Source organism: Macaca thibetana, chromosome 9 (genome assembly GCF_024542745.1).
Source record: "Macaca thibetana thibetana isolate TM-01 chromosome 9, ASM2454274v1, whole genome shotgun sequence".
Classification (NCBI taxonomy): Eukaryota; Metazoa; Chordata; class Mammalia; order Primates; family Cercopithecidae; genus Macaca; species Macaca thibetana.
Genome location: NC_065586.1, coordinates 49,309,439 through 49,327,291, shown reverse-complemented (window position 1 = coordinate 49,327,291; position 17,853 = coordinate 49,309,439). Strand labels below are relative to the sequence as shown.

Below are 17,853 nucleotides of genomic sequence, written 5' to 3'. Positions count from 1 at the left end.
CGATGTAGGATCCTGGCATCTGATTCAGTAGCATTTAGTTTGTTTAAGCATTTAGCACTTACAGACAAGGTCAGATGCAAAGCAGAAAATCAAGGAATAAAATACTAATTTTAAGTCATAGATACCTTTCATTTGGTTTTAAATCTGTATTAGTACTTTGTACAATAGCCAACTTTAGCTTAAAACTACAGTTAAGAAAGAACAGCCTGACTTCTCTCTGCTGCTCAGTTTGCTTTCTGTCTTAGAATTCCTGGTGGCCATCAAAACAAAACATGCGGTATGTGGACATGAAAGGCTAGTTGAAGTGAAATTTGGCTCCTGTGTTAGAAATGATGGTTAATGTAAATATTCTATTAAAGTCAGGTAAATTGTTTTCTCTTACTCAGGGATTTTCTGTACTACTCCTCTCCATTCTTGTGGATATTTGACTACTGTTTTGAAAAGAAACTTTTCTGTACTAAAGAACAAAAGAGTAGAGAATCCTTTTTGGATATGGGATTGTTCAACTTCTCTTGAGGCAGAAATAAATTATATCATTGAATTATCCAGACATTGAGCTCACAGCCTAGTTTAACTGTAACTAGAAAATAGACATTGGTATATAGTGTTTTTCTGCTGGCTGGTCTGGGGAGATGATTTTTTGGTTAGGAGTTTTAGTGTCTAAGGGGAGAGGTGGTAGGGAATGGTGGGAAATAGGTAAAATATGTCAAATATCCACTGTGAGCCAGTCATTGTACTAGCTATACCACGTACCATCTTTTGTGTTTGGGTGTTTTGTCCTGAATCATGAAGCATGACTAAATATCAGCTAATAAGACCAGGCCACCTCTAATAATGAAAGAAGTAGCATAATTCAAGTAGTAGTCGGTGAATTGGTAACCAATGATTGGTACTATAAAAATAAAAAAGTGTTTTTTGAGGTTCTTTGTGTAAAGTTGTAAATGGTTCTTTTCTGTCATTATGGCCTCTGAAATCTTAGGTACTACACACGGATAAAATTGACCCTATTTTTTGTTATGTGATGACAATTATGAGAAGAAAAATTGTATGAGAAGAAAATTGTAAAATCTTTTTAGGTCATCTTTAAAGTTTCCCAAATGCTAATAGAAGTTTAAAGATGACTGAGTTCAAAATTTCGTGTCATTGCCTCTTTAAATTTGTTTCTAATGTGACTGAATTAAAAAAATCAATGTGATACGTATATATACTTTTCAAAAAAAAATTCATACACTATTCAAAGGCTTAATGAAAAAACAGTATGTCTGGCCCCCTCCCCACCTCAGTCAACCTGTTCTCATCTGAACAGGTTACTGTCCAAAGCTTCTCTAGAGCTGTCATGCAGGGACTTACTTTTTCCATAATCTGGGACTGGATCCATTCTTTCTATAGCCATGTCTTCTTTCTTCCTAGTTTATTCTCTCACTTTGCTGGAATATATCTTTACTTCCTAAGAGAGGATTAATGAATGGCATACTGTTTTGGTTACTTCATTACTGAAAATCTCTTTATTCTGGTCTCACATATGATTGATATTAATAAGTTTCATTGGTGTGAAATAGTTTTGTTGCAATAGAAGAGAGTTTTCCCTTAGAAATTTGAGGGGATTGCTTTTCTAGGATCTTATTTAGCCATTGAATGGTCTACTACATTCTGATCCATTGTATGTTGTGTTTTGCTTGTTTTTATCTCTGGGATACTTTTAATCTTTTATTTCTAGCATTCTGCAGTTTCACAGTGATGTCCTTAGATTTGAGTTTTGTTGTAGTTGGTTGGTTGTTTTCCACTTAATGTTTTGGCAGTTATTAGGCTCTTTGGAGATTAATGTAGTGTGAAATTTTCTTGTTATTTTTATGATTATTCTGTTTCCTTTATTTTCTCTGTTATCTTTCTGGAATCTTTAGTAATCAGAAACTAGAATTTCTGAATTGAATCTCCTCACCTTTTTATTTTTTCTTATACATTTTTCTTTTTCTTTGGGTTTGGTTATGTTTCCTGGTGTATTTTCTCGACTTGATATTCCAGCTCTCTATTTTATTTAACTGTTTATCTTGGCAATCATATTTTCAATTTCCAAGAACTTTCGTATATGCTGTTCCTTATTCATATCATTCAACTGTTTTTTCAGGAACTATGGTAAGTAGAGAGTTTCTGTTTGTTCTGTTTCATTTTGTTGAGAATTCTTTGATTCCCTGTATTCTTTCTCTTTTTAAATGGTCGTTTTGTTCTTTATGCTTATTTTGATTTCTCTTTCTTTTGGAATATTTCTTCAAATTTATAATGATTCTTTGTTGTTTATTCAGGACTTTGTACATGGGCCAGGCTTGTCAACTGGCTGGTTTTACTTTGTGCATTCTATGGATATCAGTGGACCCTCAGCATCTACTGAGTGAAGGGTTTTTCCTTCTGAGGTGGTTGTAATTTATCCAAAGAAGAAACCTGATTTTATGTTGGGAATAAAGTAGAATACTGGGAAAATGTTCGTTTCTTACACAGACTTTAAATTCATTCCCACATTTTTAACCGTAAGGGGTCATAAATGTATGCTTTTCTCTATCTGGCAAAATGGGTGATAAAAGAATGAGAAGAAGATAAATTCAGAAGGTTGGACATTCAGTAGGAAAAGCAGTGAGATCTCTTTGGCTTCTCATTGTCCTAAAAAGATGGTGGGGGAAGGTGATGGTGCTACATTAAAAGAAATGTAAAGAACAAGTAGATACAGTGTGAAATTGTGAATTGTATATTGATTTGGACAGATCAGCTATAAAGGACTTTTTGGATTAGTTGGGAAAATTTGAATATGGTCTGTATATTAGATGAGATGGAAATTTACTAAAATGGAAAGGGGAGATTGTTGACTGAAAAAAGTAGGTTATAAGGCTATATGTACGTTATGATCATTTATCTATCTATATTTACATCTGTATGTTTCTCCAGAGGGGTATGCTCTAAGGTGTTACTAGTGATGATTCCTGGATGGTGAGAATGTAATTTCTTTTTTGTGTGTTTTTAAAAAATCTGTGTTTTCTCATTTCTAATTCTCCACACATTATTGTTTCTGGGGGGAAAAAAAGGGTTTTTTAAAAGGTATGTGTCTTACCAGTGATCAGTTAATTAACTGAATATGTTAAAAATATAGGATGCTCACGCTACCTGACTCCAAACTATACTACAAGCCTACAGTAACCAAAACAGCGCGGTACTGGTACCAAAACAGATATATAAACAAATGGAACAGAACAGAAATAATGCCACACATTTACATTTACACGTATTTACAACCATCTGACCTTTGACAAACCTAACAAAAACAAGAAATGAGGAAAGAATTCCCTATTTAATAAATGGAGTTGGGAAAACTGGCTAGCCATAGGCAGAAAACTGAAACGGGACCCCTTCCTTACCCTTACACAAAAATTAACTCAAGATGGATTAAAGACTTAATTATAAGACCTAAAACCATAAAACTCTAGAAGAAAACCTAGGAAATACCATTCAGGACATAGATGTGGGCAAAGACTTCATGACTCAAATACCAAAAGCGATGGCAGCAAAAGCCAAAATTGACAAATGGGATCCAATTAAAGAGCTTCTGCACAGCAAGAGAAACTACCATCAGAGTGAACAGGCAACCTACAGAAGGGGAGAAAATTTTTGCAATCTATCCATCTGACAAAGGTCTAATATCCAGAATCTACAAGGAATTTAAACAGATTTACAATAAAAAAAAATCAAAAAGTATGCAAAGGATATGAACAGACACTTCTCAAAAGAAGACAATTATGCAGCCAAAAAACATTTGAAAAAAACTTCATCGTCACTGGTCATTAGAGAAATGCAAATTAAAACCACAATGAGATACCATCTCATGGCAGTTAAAATGGCGATCATTAAAAAGTCAGGAAACAACAGACGCTGGAGAGGATGTGGAGAAATAGGAACACTTTTACACTGTTTGTGGGAGTGTAAATTAGTTCAACCATTGTGGAAGACAGTGTGACGATTCCTCAAGGATCTAGAACCAGAAATACCATTTGACCCAGCAATCCCATTACTGGTTATATACCCAAAGGATTATTAATCATTTTGCTATAGAGACACATGCACACATGTTTATTGCAGCACTGTTCACAATAGCAAAGACTTGGAACCAACCCAAATGCCCATCAATGATAGACTGGATGAAGAAAATGTGGCATATATACACCATGGAATGCTATGCAGCCACAGAAAAGGATGAGTTCATGTCCTTTGCAGGGACATGGATGAAGCTGGAAACCATCATTCTTAGCAAGCTGATACAGGAACAGAAAACCAAACACTGCATGTTCTTACTCATAAGTGGGAGTTGAAAAATGAGAACACATGGACACAGGGAGGGGAACATCACACAGCAGGGCCTGTCAGTGGTGGGGTGGGTAGGGGAGGATAGCGTTAGGAGAAATACCTAACATAGACGACAGGTCGATAGGTGTAGCAAACCACTATGGCACGTGTATACCAATGTAACAAACCTGCACGTTCTGCACATGTATCCCAGAAGTTAAAGTATAATAATAATAATAATAGTAATGTAGGATGCTAGAGAAGAGGCAGAAGAAATAGATTTAGAGCAGGTTGTCAAGGACCTTGTGTGCCATAAAGGTAGCTGGGACATTGTTCTGTTGGTAGTAGTAAGCCAGACAAGTGACTTGGCCAAATTGTTATTTTTTTAAAAAATTACTGTAAGGGATTTGTAGAAAGTGAATAGCAGAGGGAGTGACTTAAGTCATAATATTTAGGAGGCTGTTGCACACAACCAGATTTTAGGCTAAAGTCATTAAATTTATTTGGACATTCTTCTAGGTTCTCTGATATACATTATCTCTAGTCTGAAAAGTATGTGAGATTGGCTTCACCCTCATAATTGAAAGGGGTGAGGCTCAGAAAACTAATCAGTAATAAAACCAGGATTTTTTTTACCCTGATCTATATGACTCCAAGGCCTGTTGCACATAGTCGTGTTCTAGAAGATACCTTGTGGGACAGCAGGGAGAAGAGAGTGTGAAGGTAACCTACAACACTAATTCTACCATCATTCTGTGTCGCCTTAGCCAAACCCAAGCAAAGGAACCTTTGTTTTATTAAATAGTACTGTTTAAGAGTTCACTTGAAAAAAGTTCTCACTGCACACAAAATTTTAAAAATTGTAAACCATTATATTTGGCCTTTGATCTATTTTTTATTTGTTACTTTTTTTTTTTACTTGTTACTCAAATTAAGGTTACTTTATAGTTTAAACATCTCTTTTGTGTACCTCATACTACTCATCACAACATCATTATAGGATAAGAAGGACAATAGTAGTAATTCCATTTTAATGGTCAGAAAACTGAGACCGAAATTTGACTGTGTTTTGCAAGGTCACCCAGTTGCGTATTAATGTAGAATGCATTTTAAACTCAGGGCTTTTGAATTATTTTAGCTTAATACCTCTGTATAGTTTATTGCCTGATTTAGAAGTTTTGAATAAGAATTTTGATCCTGACATGAAGAATGTGGGGACATGATGAAAAGATAAATTTTTGTGATATCTTGTCTCTTTAAGTCTCTATACCCTGTTTCAAAAACTTCTTATCAAAGTATAATATACATATAGAAAAGGGTATAATTAATAAGTATTTATCTTAATAAATTTTCAGAAACTGAAAATACCTGTGTAGCCAGCATCTAGCAAGAAATGAAACATTACCAGAACAGAAGCCTCTGCCCATTCTCATGGTGGCCAATGGATTTCTGAAAATATAGATGAATTTGTCTGTATTTGAACTTTGAAATGAAATGAAATAATATAGGATATACTTGTTTTACATCTGGCTTCTTTCGCTTAAGATTATATTCATGAGTCATCCATTTTCTGCATCATTCTCATTGCTGTAGAGTATTCCATGGTGTTAATATAGCAGTTTATTTCATTTGTTTTATAATAGATATTTGGACAGGTTTTGTTTTTTGTTGTTTATTATGAACAGTGTTGGTGCTGTATTCTCGTATGTGTCTTTTGGTGAACATATGTATGCATTTTTATTGTATTTATAATACATTATATACAATATTAAATACAATATAATGTATTTTATTGTATTTCTATTTTATTGTATTTATTGTATATATAAGTGGGATTGCTGGGTTAGTTATAAGTTAGGTAAATATTCAGCTTTAGTAGATACTACAGATTTTCTGAAGTAGTTATACCCACCCACTCTTTCCCCATCTCATTTCTTTTCATTATTTTTTGTTTGCTCTTATCACATTCCGTATCTGTTTTGACCTTGCAATAAGAAATGAAGAATTTAAGATGGAGTAATGGAAAGGCATGCTGATACTTCTTCCTAACATTTTATTTACATTGCAAAATATTTGATTCCTATGATTTATGTTATGTCTACTTCAGGATGCTTGTTTGGGGGATAAAAATAAAGGAGTATATAATAGTGTTTTATGAACTGTCACATGTGATATATAAATGTTTCGTTTCATTATTCCCTCCCCTCCAACGTTGAGAATAAAACCAATAATTTTTCCCTCACATAATTCTCTGGTTCACTGTGTGTGGGGGCAGTGCGGGTAGTGGCAGTGGTAGGTGATGGAATATTAGAAGTGGCATCATCCTAAGTGGGGTTTACCAAGAGCTAAGAGGCGATTGAATGATTGCCACGTGGTAACAAAGAACCAAAGAAGAGCCAGAGCATGCATGTTTCCCTATTCCCATATTTTTCTCATCACTCCAAGAAAAAAGGAGTTTATGAAATATTCGTAATAAGAATATATGCAACATAAGGGTTCAGTTTAACTTAGAATGTGAAGGAGCTAGTACTCTTGACCACCCAGATTAAGAAATAAGACATTAATAAGCTTCCTGTGTGCTCTTTCCTGATTGCAGTACCTTTCCTTTCCAGAACCTAGAGTTTTCCCTCTCATTTTTACCATCTGTGTTTGTATTTCCATGAATATAAGGTTTGCCTCTTTTTGAACTTTATATAAATGGAATTATAATTCCCCTAAGACTTCTTTCATTCAACATTTTTTGAAGGTTCATTCATGTTTGGCTCTACTTCATTAATTTTCATTTCTCTATTGGTGCTCCAATCTATGAACAAACCGTAATGTCTTTGTCTGTTTTACTCTTGATGTCCATTTTGTTTGTTTCCAGTTTTTTGTTTTTTGTTTTTTTTTTGACTCTGACAAATAATATTCCTATGAACATTTTCCTGGTACAACCATGAGAAAGTTGCTCTGGAGTATCTAATCAGAATTGGAATTTCTGAGTCCTGAAGCATGGAAGTCTTTTACCCTAGAAAATCCAAACTGTTTTCCAAAGTAGTTCAATCTTTTTTACTCCCCTCAAGTAGTAGATATTGTTTTTCTTTGTTTCACATGTATGCAAACTTGATATTATCCAACTTATGAATTTTTGTCATGTGGATAGAATATAGTGACATTTAATTGTGGTTTTAATTTGCATTTCCCTGACTAATAAAGTTGAACCTTTTTGTATGTTTATGGAATGTTTGTTGCCTGATCGTGTCTTTTGTGTGTATGAGAGAGAGAGATTTTTGTATATTCTAGATGCAGGTACTTTGTTGGTTGTATGTGTTGCAAATATTATCTTCCGTTGTGTAGACTGCTTTTTCACTCTGTGATATCCTTTGATGAAAAAAAGTTCTTAGTTTTTAATATAGTGAATTTATCAGACTTTTTCTTTGTGGTTTGTACTTTTAGAAATCCTTGTTTGAAAATCCTTTCTTGCTCTGAAGTCATAAAAATATTCTGTTCTTTTCTAAAAAATTAAGAATTTTGACCTTCACAATTAAATCTCAAATAACTTGGAATTGATTTTGGTGCATTTAAGGTATGAGATAGAGGTCCACTTTTATTTGTTTTTATCTGTGGATGATCAGTGGATTCAGGGCTTAAAGTATGAAGAGTTCATTCTTTTGTTTTGTTTTGTTTTTGTTTTGCTTTGTTTTGTTTTGTTTTGTTTTTTTGCGACAGAGTGTTGCTCTGTCACACAGGCTGGGCAGTGGTGCAGTGTCGGCTTACTGCAGCCTCGACTTCCTGGGCTCAACCGATCCTCCCAAGTAGCTGGGACTATAGGTATGCACCACCACACCCGGCTATTTTTGTTATCCTGCTGAGATTCTGAATCCCCGTGCATGGCTGCTCCCACTCTTCCGTGTACCCTTTTCTCATACTACTCCAGTTCTGACTCCTTGTCAGCCCATTAGGCTCTGATATTCCATGCCAATCTCCATCTCCAGATGGACACCTTCTCACTCTGCTTGGCCTCTGACACTGCACGTCAGTTGAGTCTACACATGGATTCCCTCCTTACCCATTTTGGGTCTGAAACCTGGGATTGGGCCCTTTACTCATTATCATGCCTGAGCTCTGGCAACCTTTGCCAGGCCATCCTGTGTGTGGATATCCACCTCACTCTGCTTTGACTTTGATAGCCCATGCCAGGCTGCTGATTATGCACATACACTCTATTCTTTCCACTTAAGTTTGACTCTAATATCAAGCTGTTTCCCTACCCCTCATGGATGCTGTTTTTACTCCTTTTGGGATATGACATATATTGGTAAGCTGCCTCCCTGTGGAGACATGCTCTTTCAACCTGCTTAGGCTCTGAAATTTCCTGCTGGGCTTTTGGGGTGGAAACCTATTTTGCCGTGTCTTACCTAATGGCTTGTTAAGAAAGGGATAGGAAGGTGAAGAGGATAATTTTTTTTAAAAGTATCAACTTTATTGAGACAGAATGTACATTCAAATAAACTGCACCCATTTTAAGTGTATAGTTTGTTTTGATGAAGATATGCAATTGTGTAATTACCACCACTTTCAAGATATAGACCATTTCTGTAGGTGATAAAGTTCCTTCATTTCCCTTTGCAGTCAGTTATTTCTCAAACCCGGCCCAGGCAACCACTATTTTGCTTTTGGTTCTAAAGTTTTATCTTTCTTAGAATTTCATCAAAATGGAGCCATATGATGTGTACTCTTTTTGTTTCTGAATTTTTTACTCATCTTAATGGTTTTGATATTCATCTATGTTTTGCTAGTATCAGTAGTTCATTTCTTTTTATTGCTGAACAGCACTCCATTCTACATATATGTACCACAATTTTACTTTTATCAATTTTTCTGTTGATAGACATTCAAGTTGTTTTTAGTTGTGGGATAATTGGGATCATGTTGAATCTCTACATTTCAATGATGAAAGTTAATAGGAATAAGTGTAATTAAGAAAAATCAGGCCAGGCTCGGTGGCTCATGCCTGTAGTCCCAGCACTTTAGGAGGCAAAGACAGGTGGATCACCTGGGTTCAGGAGTTCAAGACCAGCCTGGCCAAAATGGCGAAACCCCATCTCTACTAAAAATACAAAAGTTAGCCAGGCATGGTGGCATGTGCCTGTAGTCCCAGCTACTCAGGAGGCTGAGGCAGGAGGATCACTTGAACACGGGAGGCAGAGGTTGCAGTGAGCCAAGATCATACCACTGCACTCTAGCCTGGGCAACAGAGTAAGAGTCTGTCTCAAGAAAAAAATCAGAATAGACAATTCCAAGGTGGAGTTTGGGTTCAGGCAAATTTTCCTACTTGTACAATCTTGGAAAAGTTGTTTAAACTCTCTGTCCTGCAGTTTCCTAGAAGAGATAATAGAGATTGTAATAGCTCTTACTTCAGGAATTTTGTGAAGAATGCATGAAGTAATTCCCATAAAATGCTAACGTAGGGCCGAGCGCAGTGGCTCACGCCTGTATAATCCCAGCACTTTGGGAGGCCGAGGTGGGCAGATCACCTGTGGTTGGGAGTTCGAGACCAGCTTGATCAACATGGAGAAACCTCGTCTCTACTAAAAATACAAAATTAGCCGAGCGTGGTGGTGCATGCCTGTAATGATCACGAGGCTGAGACAGGAGAATTGCTTGAACCCAGGAAGCGGAGGTTGCGGTTAGCTGAAATCGCGCCATTGCACTCCAGCCTGGGCAACAAGAACAAAACTCCATCTCAAAAACAAAACAAACAAACAAACAAGCAAAAAACACATTAAAATGCTAACACAGTATCATGCATAGTATCTTAAAATGCTAAGCATATTATGCTGATAGTATTCTAAAATGCTAAGCATAGTATGCTGATGTATCAACATAACCTGATACATGTAATACAGTTAATGCATGTTAGCAGTTAATAATAGCAGCTACTGTAACATAAAAGTCAAGGGTTTTTAATTGCTCACAATTTTATGTAGCTGCCCAGAAAGCTAATTTTATTTACTTCAATACCTGCATTTGCTTAGTTATTATTATTCTGTCAGTACCAAGGATCCAAGAGAAAAATAAAGAGGACACAGTTTTTAACCTGTACCCAGTACATTGTTCTGAAAACTATAAGTTAAAACTGGTTAGTGGGTCTTAAAATGAATTTTCATCATGATTAGAATTTTTGGTAATGAAGTAAAACAGTATAAAACTATCAGAGGACATAATATGTAATAAGGACAAATACTTTTTCATGAAATTTGTTTTTAGTGAGAGAGATATATGTATATCTCCCTATATTATACACATGGATATATGCATACACATGTAAATACATACCTATTCATGTATATATGAACTTGGTTGTGTTATAAAATGTATTTTTATTGTGGATCATGTCCCCACCCCACGCCCCAAAATATAAAACTCTATTCTAGTAGATAAACAATACTCCAAGGCCAATAAATCATAGAGCTGGGACTTCAGTAGTAAATAAGGCAGCTATCACTGTATAAATAAAACATTAAATTAGCAGTAAATTTACTGAGAGACATTTACGGTGCTTTATAAACCTGAGAAACTTTGTGGAAACCATTTATGTTCTATGGGAAGACTAAATATTATAAATGCTACAGGTATTAAAGTAGTAATCAAGATAGCTAGCTTATAGTCTAGGGGAATATACATGTATTAAATTAAATAATTACAAGAATGATGTGTTGCAAAGGGTAACAAATTAGATGTTGTAAAAAGATTGTGTAAGATACAATCTGAGTGTGTAATAAATTGTGTGTTGTATAAAGATTGTATAAAACACAATTTGAGTGTATGGTGTGTATCTACAGTTATTCTCAGTACGATTTATAGATTTAATACAATTGCAGCCAAAATCACAACAGCTTTGTTTTTGGAATTCATCAAAATGACTCCAATATTGGAAACACCAAAGGATAAGATTTGTGTACATTGAAAAGGAGAAAGGGGAAAAAACCCTTTTGAGGAGGATATAATACTGACACAAATAGACTCTTAGAGCAATGAAAGAGAATAGGAAACATAGAAATATGTGCTGAAGTATTTAGTAAAAAATAATTGGATATAGAAAGGTTTTTTTGTTTTTGTTTTTGTTTTTAAAGAACAGGGTCTTGCTATGTTGCCAATGTGGAGTGCAGTGACTATTCACAGGTGTGATCATGAAGTACTGCAACCTCAAACTTCTGGCTTCAAATGATTCACCTGCTTTGGCCTCCCAAGTAGCTGGGACTACAGGCATGTACCATTACGTCCACCTGCATATAGAAAGATTTTTTGCAAAAGTTACTGAGGAAAATTTATTAGTTTAGGAAAAATTAGTTTCTTATACTGTAGCAGAACACAGATGGCTTGAGGAGTTGGATATTTTTAAAAAATCAAAATGTAGAAAAATAGTAGAAATTAGGAATATCTTTAAGTGCCAAAACAAACCTACAGGAAGGGATATCTGGGTTCAGATATGTACAGATGTAACAGATATGTAAATATGTAGGTTCAATAAAAAATGTAAACAGAAAAAAATTTGTAAATACTGTTTGCTTAGAATATTATAAAGGTTCTATTTATGTATAACAACATTCCAGTTAACTTGGATGCCAGATAGATATGTTTTTTATTTCAAAGTGTCTTTGCCCTGACCATCTGTGAGGATCACTTCACCTCTAAAGCACTTATTAAAAAATGGTATTTTGTAAGTCTCTGTTTTTAAAATCCTCTCAAATGTAGCTTGAATTAGTAGATTTTAAATCCCACTGTTGAATTTTACATTATTACTCAAAAGTTATTTTTAGTGTACATTCTGGACTGTGTGATGTGATGTGATTGTTCATCCATATACCTTTGTATTTAAAAAAGAAAAACAAACTTTTGAAAAGAAGAGAAAGAAAACATCTTTCTCCTCTTCCTCTGCTCCCTTTCCTCTTGTGATTATGGGTGCCTCTTGTGATTATGTTGTAGCATATCTGAAACACAAGGCAGCTTTGTTGACATCACTGATGATGCTTGTTAGTAGGGACTTGTCAGTGCTGCCAAACATTTTTGTTAGTCATTTCAAGTATCCATGTCCATTGCAGCTGCTCTGGAACTCATAGGAAGATCTCAGTTTTTGCAAACTCATGGAAGAATCACCTGGGTAAGAAGGAGTTTGTTACAGGGTTTTCAGCAAGTTAACATGTGGAAGAATTACAGTACTAGAACAAAAATTTACTGTTGTGATGTGTCAAAAAAGAAGAATGGAAGATGGTTTGCTGACAATAGTCCTCTAATGCTTTTACAATAGAGGAAGGTTTATCCGTCTTTAATAAAATGCTGATAATATATTAGCATCCTAATTGCATTTAGAGTTAAGAAATTCTAACTAGAACCTGTAGAAACTGCTAAAACATTTCACCTAGTAAAGCAGCCCAGAATTCCTAGACAGTCGGTTAACTATGAATTACTTATTTTTTGTTCAGTTGCTATGGATTTTTTGTACGATTTTTGCTTCTATGCATTTATTAAATATGTTTATGCAAAACACTTGGAACAGTACTCAGCACTAGTCAATAAATGTTAGCTCTTTAGTATGTATAATGTGAAACATGAAAATTGAATGCATGAAGTTATTTCTTCAGTATTTTTTAGAAAGAGTATGTTTTCTATTTTATGATTCCCTCCGACACCGCCCCCACCAAATGTTTCCTAATTTTGGCCTGGGCACTTTCATTCTAGTCATGGATTAATAGAGAGTAGTAACCATTGGTTAGTGTCAGAGTTATTAGGGGGGTAACTAATTTGATTCAGTTATTGTTATATTCCTAATCTTTAAGGCTCTTGTGCTTTAATGGAAATAATAGCTTTTTCTCTTTTTGATCTCCTAAATTCTGGACTGCTAGAGTGTTTAATAAAAAGGAGCAGAATTTTTTGAAGCATGTTAATACCTTAAACACTAGTAACTCTTAGTTGTCTTGGGCTATCCTATGCATTTATTTTATTTCATTTTTTTTTTCAGTTTTCAAAAATAATAACTTGGTATGTGGGGCTTTCACTTAATTTATGTCTAATTTCTAATTTTTTAATTGATCAGAACAGTATATTTCTATGATATAAATTCTTTGGAAGGTGTTAATATTTTCTTTGTGGGCTAGAACAGGGTTTGGAAAACTTTTGTTTAGAAGATCACATAGTAAATATTTTAGCCATTTTGGGCAAGACACAAAATTGAGGCTATTATGTAGATAAAACATCTCAAATGCAACCATTTAGAAATGTGAAAGCATTCTTAACTGTAGTAAAAAGAGACAACTGGCCAGATTTGTCGTGTGAGCCATAGTTTGTTAATCTCTAGCCAACAGTGTGGTCTGTTTTTATGATGGCTCTGTTTGTTTGAATAGAATATATGCTTTCTGTATCTTAGGCAGCAGTATGTCTATTATATCAGGCTTGTTAATTGTACTATATATATCTTGTTTATCCTTACTAAATTTTTGCCTTTGATGTGTGAATTTCTCAGAGTAGTGTTAATCTCCTGCTATAATTACACATGTCTCAATTTCTCCTTTTAATGTCCGTTTTTGTTACATTTTCAGGCTATTGTATCAGGTATATATACATGTTTATGACTGGTACATCTTCTTGGCAGATTGGTCCTCTGATTACTAATTAGAATTCTTTGTTTATCTTTTTTAATACTTTCCTTCGGTAATGCTACCCTGCTTCTCGTGTTATAATAATATTGCTATTTCAGCTTTTTGTGGGTGCGATTGTTGAGATTTATCTGGTGTTTTTCTCTCCTTTTGGTTTGCTTTTAGCTGTTTTTGATCAAATCTTATCTTAGGTTTTTAGAGCTGCCAAAGCAAATTACCACACCTTGGAGGCTTACATCAATAGAAGTTTATTCCGTCATAGTTCTGGAGGCTAGAAATCCAAAATCAAGGTGTTGTCATCAGGGATTTGCTCTGTCTGAAGGCTCTGTAAGAGAAACTTGCGTTTCTTCTACCTTCTAGTGGTTACCAGCAATCCTTGGCATTCCTTGGTTTGTAAATGCATCTCTCCAGTCTCTACTTCCATCTTCACATGACCTTCTCTGATTACATTGTAAAGGCCTATTTTCAAGTAAGGTCATATTCACAGGTTATGGATGGGCATGAATTTCTAGGGGGGACATCATTCAAGCTAATGCATTTCTATTGAGCTGTAATATATACAGTAAAATTCATCCTTTTGGTGTACAGATTTTTTTGACAGTTTAATACAAGTATTTTATTTAAATAAATCCTCTCATAGGAAATGATGAATTCATTGCCTTTACTTAGAAGAAGGCTATGTAAATAGCTGTCAAATTTATATATGCAGCTCACCAATATTTCCTTTTTGGCAACATCTGTATTTCCACAATACAGTTCCCAGAAGGACTTCTAAGTCTCAAAATTCTGTCTCCTTTGATGTGCTTCTCTCTTGGTTACACCCAGACTTTATTAATGATTTGCTTCATATCATTATCTCCTTCTCCATATATTTTCTTTAGAATATTCATCAATCCCTCACTAGCATCTGTTTCAGTGTCATAGGAGGGTTTCTCCTTGTAATTGATTTTTTTTTTTTTTTCACATAATCCCCATGTGTTGTGGGATGGACCTGGTGAGAGGTAATTGAATCACGGGGGAAAGGGTTTTTCCCATGCTGTTCTCATGATAGTGAATAAGTCTCATGAGATCTGATGATTTTATGAAGGGCATTTCCCCCACACATGCTGTCTTGCCTGCCGCCATGTAAGACATGCCTGTGCTTCTCCTTCCGCCATGATTATGAGGCTTCCCAGCCACGTGCAACTGTGAGTCCATTAAACCTCTTTTTCTTTATAAATTACCCAGTCCCAGGTGTCTTTATTAGCAGTGTAAGAACAGCACTCTTTTTCAACCTGAGCCAGGTAATCCCTCCCACATTGTGTTTTCCACTTTCTTTCTCTTCTTTTTTTATTTTTATTTTTTGAGAGTCTTACTCTGTCACCTAGGTTGGGGTGCAGTGGCGCAATCTTGGCTCACTGCAACCTCCACCTCCAGGGTTCAAGTGATTCTCCTGCCTCAGCCTCCCAAGTAGCTGGGATTATAGGTGCCTGCCATCACATACGGCTAATTTTTGTACTTTTAGTAGAGACGAGGTTTTGCCATGTTGGCCTGGCTGGTCTCAAACTCCTGACCTCAGGTGATCCGCCTGCCTCAGCCTCCCGAAGTGCTGGGATTACAGGCGTGAGCCACCACACCCAGCCTTTTCCACTTCCTTTCTGCATAAAATGAGAACTGTATCAGTCTTGACTTTTTTTGAACTACCTTCCACAGAAATGTGTTTCAGGAGATTGTTCACAATCATAGAGTAACTCTTCCCACTTAGATTCTTTACCAAAAGATCAAATGACCTCGCTGTGAAATGCACCTGCACATTCTCAGTGGGAACTTGATGAACTCCAGTTAAGGTAATGTGGATTTTCACAGACTTATCTGACTGATCCCATCCATAATTACTGGTTTTCACTGTATGTCCCGTTGTAACAGGATCAACTACAGCAGCTGGCTTTTCATTATCAAGAAGTTCTGCTTTCTTCTGTTGCATCTTGTTCTGGATTTCTGTCTCAATTTTGGATTTTTCACCTGTAAGGGCATCGTGTACTCTTTTCCTAGTATCCTTCTCCAGCAACACCTTTGCTTCTTCTAGAGATTTTCTGTAGCTCTTCCAAAGCCTAAGTCGGGCTGGGTCAAACCAAAGGCCCGAGCTGCAGCCACACGGGGAGAGAACAGGAAATGCCATGCTGAGCCCTCAAATCAAGCACAGACCGCTACCTGCATGAATTCGGTGTACAGTTTTATGAGCTTTAACAGACAGTTGTGCAGCTATTACAGTCACCTCCCAGAATTCCTTATTTTCTTTTAAAGTCAATTTCTACACCCACTGCTAGCTCCTGGCAACCACTGATATGAAAAGGTTGTCATATAAATGGATATGATATAGCCTTTTGAGTATAATATATAGCCTTTGAGTCTGGCTTTTTTTACTTAACATAATGCAACTTGAAAAATTCATTTATGCTGTACCATGTATTAGTAATTTGTTTCTGTATATTGCAGTTAGTGTTCTATTTTAATGCTACCAGTTTGCTTATTCATTTGCCAGCTGAAGGGTATTTATGTTGCTTTCTAATTTTTTTACAGTTACCAATAAAGCTGCTGTAAACATTTGCTTACAGATTTTCATGTGAGCATGTGTTTTCATTTCTCTATGTTGTGTCTGTTATTTTCCTTCAATTCACAATATTTTCTTGTTTTTCTTGAGACTTCTTCTTTGACCCAAGGATGATTTAGAAGGTTGTCTACTTTTCAAGTGTATGGAGATTATCTTTCTGTTATTAGTTTATACTTAAATTCTCTTATATTCAGAGAGCATGTGTTTGGTGTATTTTTTGTTCTTTTAAATTTGGCTTCTCAAATCTGTAGGTTTGTGTCTTTCACCAAATTTGAGGTGTGTTTATCCATTATTTCTTGAAATATTTTTTTCTGCCCACCCCTATGCTTCCGTGACTTCAGTGACAGAAACGTTACCTCTTTTGTTATTGTTCCCATATGTTCCTTAGCAGGCTCTGTGAATTTTTTTTGACCAATCTTGTTTCTCTTCATCATTCAGATTGGATAATTTTTGTTGATCACTCTTTGAAATGGTAGTATTTAGCCCATCAATAGTGCACTTTAAAATTTTGGTTTTTGACTCTTTTCAGGTCCAAAATTTCCATTTGTTTGTACTTTTTATATTCTGTTGTTTTTTTGTTTTTTTTCCTGAGATTTCCTCTTTGTGGTCCCTTCAAGAGTTCACTCTTTTGGAGAATTTTAGTAACAGCACTGTTAAAATATCTTCCAATTCTAACTTCTGTGTCTTTTGGTGTTGGCGTTTTTTGATTGTCTTTTCCTTTGTGAGTTGACATTTTCTCCTTTGTTTAGATGTTGAGTCATTTTGGGTTATATATTAGATATTTGAACATTGTATAATGAGATTCCTGATCTTCTTTAAATCTTTATTTTGTTTTTAAACAGGCAAACAATGTGGTTGAGTTTAGGCTACAAGGTACAGCTAGCTGTCTTGATTGTGGTTTTAATGCCAGCTCTGTTTTCAAAGCTTTTGCCATGCTTTCCAGATCTGTTCTGAGTATAAATCTACCAGAGGCTAGTCTGGGATCTGGGAAGTGATCTTAGGTTGTTTTTCAAAGTCTTTGCTGTGTACTGTTTAGGATCAGATCCAAGCAAGTGCTGCTCAGGGATGGACTGATTAATTTACAAACAGCTTTATGGAGTTACTTTACTCAGTTCTTGGTATTTTGTGACCTCCCTGGTATTTTCTGTTTTGTATGACTTCTCTTTTTTCCTCTATCCTAAATGCTGTTGTTTTATTTTTTTCTATTCTGCTGTACACTTCCCACAAGTGCACCTGCATCTAATGCAAAGCAGTATGTGCTTATGTTGTCTCACATTCCTTGGGGTTCCTGCATTGCAGTTGGGA

General features: G+C 35.5%; 2 protein-coding genes across 11 annotated transcripts in view; one reads left to right on the top strand and one right to left on the bottom strand.

Moving 5' to 3' along the window:
• Positions 1-17,853, top strand: part of CCSER2 (coiled-coil serine rich protein 2) — a 188,440-nt gene that overhangs the window by 118,985 nt on the left and 51,602 nt on the right. The window lies entirely within an intron of this gene.
• On the bottom strand, positions 13,138-16,116 carry LOC126962964 (calcyclin-binding protein-like). The gene is made up of 2 exons (XM_050804725.1): positions 15,575-16,116; positions 13,138-13,204 (listed from the first exon to the last, which is right to left on the bottom strand). Exons 1-2 carry the CDS (start codon positions 16,114-16,116, stop codon positions 13,138-13,140), a joined length of 609 nt encoding a protein of 202 aa, XP_050660682.1.

Excerpts from the sequence above, each read along its gene's own strand:
- LOC126962964 (XM_050804725.1), bottom strand. The coding sequence starts at position 16,116 with ATGGCATTTCCTGTTCTCTCCCCGTGTGGCTGCAGCTCGGGCCTTTGG. Across the intron at positions 13,205-15,574 it reads AAGGAAGTGGAAAAGGCTGG|CAGTCCAGAATTTAGGAGAT; the intron begins GTGTGGTGGCTC and ends TAAACACTCTAG.